Source organism: Drosophila miranda, assembly GCF_003369915.1.
Source record: "Drosophila miranda strain MSH22 chromosome Y unlocalized genomic scaffold, D.miranda_PacBio2.1 Contig_Y1_pilon, whole genome shotgun sequence".
NCBI classification, from domain to species: domain Eukaryota; kingdom Metazoa; phylum Arthropoda; class Insecta; order Diptera; family Drosophilidae; genus Drosophila; species Drosophila miranda.
Genome location: NW_022881603.1, coordinates 3,346,146 through 3,347,357, shown reverse-complemented (window position 1 = coordinate 3,347,357; position 1,212 = coordinate 3,346,146). Strand labels below are relative to the sequence as shown.

The following is a 1,212-nucleotide window of genomic DNA, read 5'->3' as shown; positions in this document are numbered from 1 at the left end:
GGAGATCGGGTTAACTCAATGATGTCCACCAGAAGACGCCCCGAAACCGAATCCCCAAAATACGGATACAAGTAAGTTTATACATCGAGAGAGTGACTACTGTACTTATATGCATCGAAGCCTCTCCTCCCGCCCCATGTACCGCACCACCCGCTTCGTGGGACCCGCCTCCTCAGCGCCCGCCCAGTTGCAGCTGCCCCATCAATCGCACCACCAGCAGCCAGGGGCGTTGCCGGTCCCACCTCCACTCGAAGAGATTAGGGGTGGCTTGTTCGCTCCGTTTGCGCCAACCGCAGCGATTTCTGTCGAACAGGCAGCCAGCTCGATTCATCAACTTCATTATCCACGCAGAAGTTGGCAAAGGACCCATCGCCATGGAAATCAGGTTGAGGTGGATGACGACGAGGATGACGACGAGGATGATGATGATTTCGGTGGGGCTAATGGTGAGGACAACCAAGAGGAAGTCATTGCTCCGGCTGATCTGCAGCAGCATCGACACAAGCACCACCAGCTGCAGAACCATCGCCACCAACGACAACAGCAGCCGCACCAGCAGCACTCCAGTGATCCCAGCTACGTGGAAAACGGCAGAAAGCTGATACAGGTAGGAAAAAAGAAGAAAATGCACATCATTTTTCCATCGTGGCGTACATATAATTTGATTGGAGCTGAAGATAACCGATAGCACAGAGCAGATAACTGATCAACGATAGCCCCTCCAACCCATAACCGATACATTATGGCCGCCATTGTTCCGGGCCAGCATTCAAATATGTGGAAATCTAATTAAGTAATTGCTTTAATTGATTGACTCCACTGCTGCCTGCAGGAATTGGCCTAGTTTCTGGCCATACTGCATGCTTCATGCTCCATGCCTGTAGTGCGCTTGTTGTAAGAAAAAACGAGGGGAACGTTGTGAGTTGCTGCGGAGACCGCAACTCTACATTTATACCCGATACTTAGTCAGTATGGCTCTCCTCCGGCAGACGCCGCTAATATTAAACGACACGACAAAGAGTGCGTGCGAGAGAGACAGAAAATCAGTCTGAGCGTGACGTCGGGCGCTGCGTAGCCAGTGCAAATTGATTTGTTCCTTTGGTAAAAATGATCCGATCTGATCAAGATTCAGCAATCTAATAGATATGGTCATTATCTATGATTTTGCGTTTTTAGTTTTCTCGAATGTGCAATATTGTGGATGCAACAGAT

At 49.7% G+C, this 1,212-nt stretch overlaps 1 protein-coding gene across 1 annotated transcript; it reads left to right on the top strand.

Moving 5' to 3' along the window:
• LOC117191748 lies at positions 1-872 on the top strand. The gene is made up of 2 exons (XM_033396529.1): positions 1-71; positions 121-872. The coding sequence occupies exons 1-2, from the start codon at positions 19-21 to the stop codon at positions 686-688; spliced, it is 621 nt and encodes a 206-aa protein (XP_033252420.1). The 5' UTR covers positions 1-18; the 3' UTR covers positions 689-872.
• Positions 873-1,212: the final 340 nt, after the last annotated feature.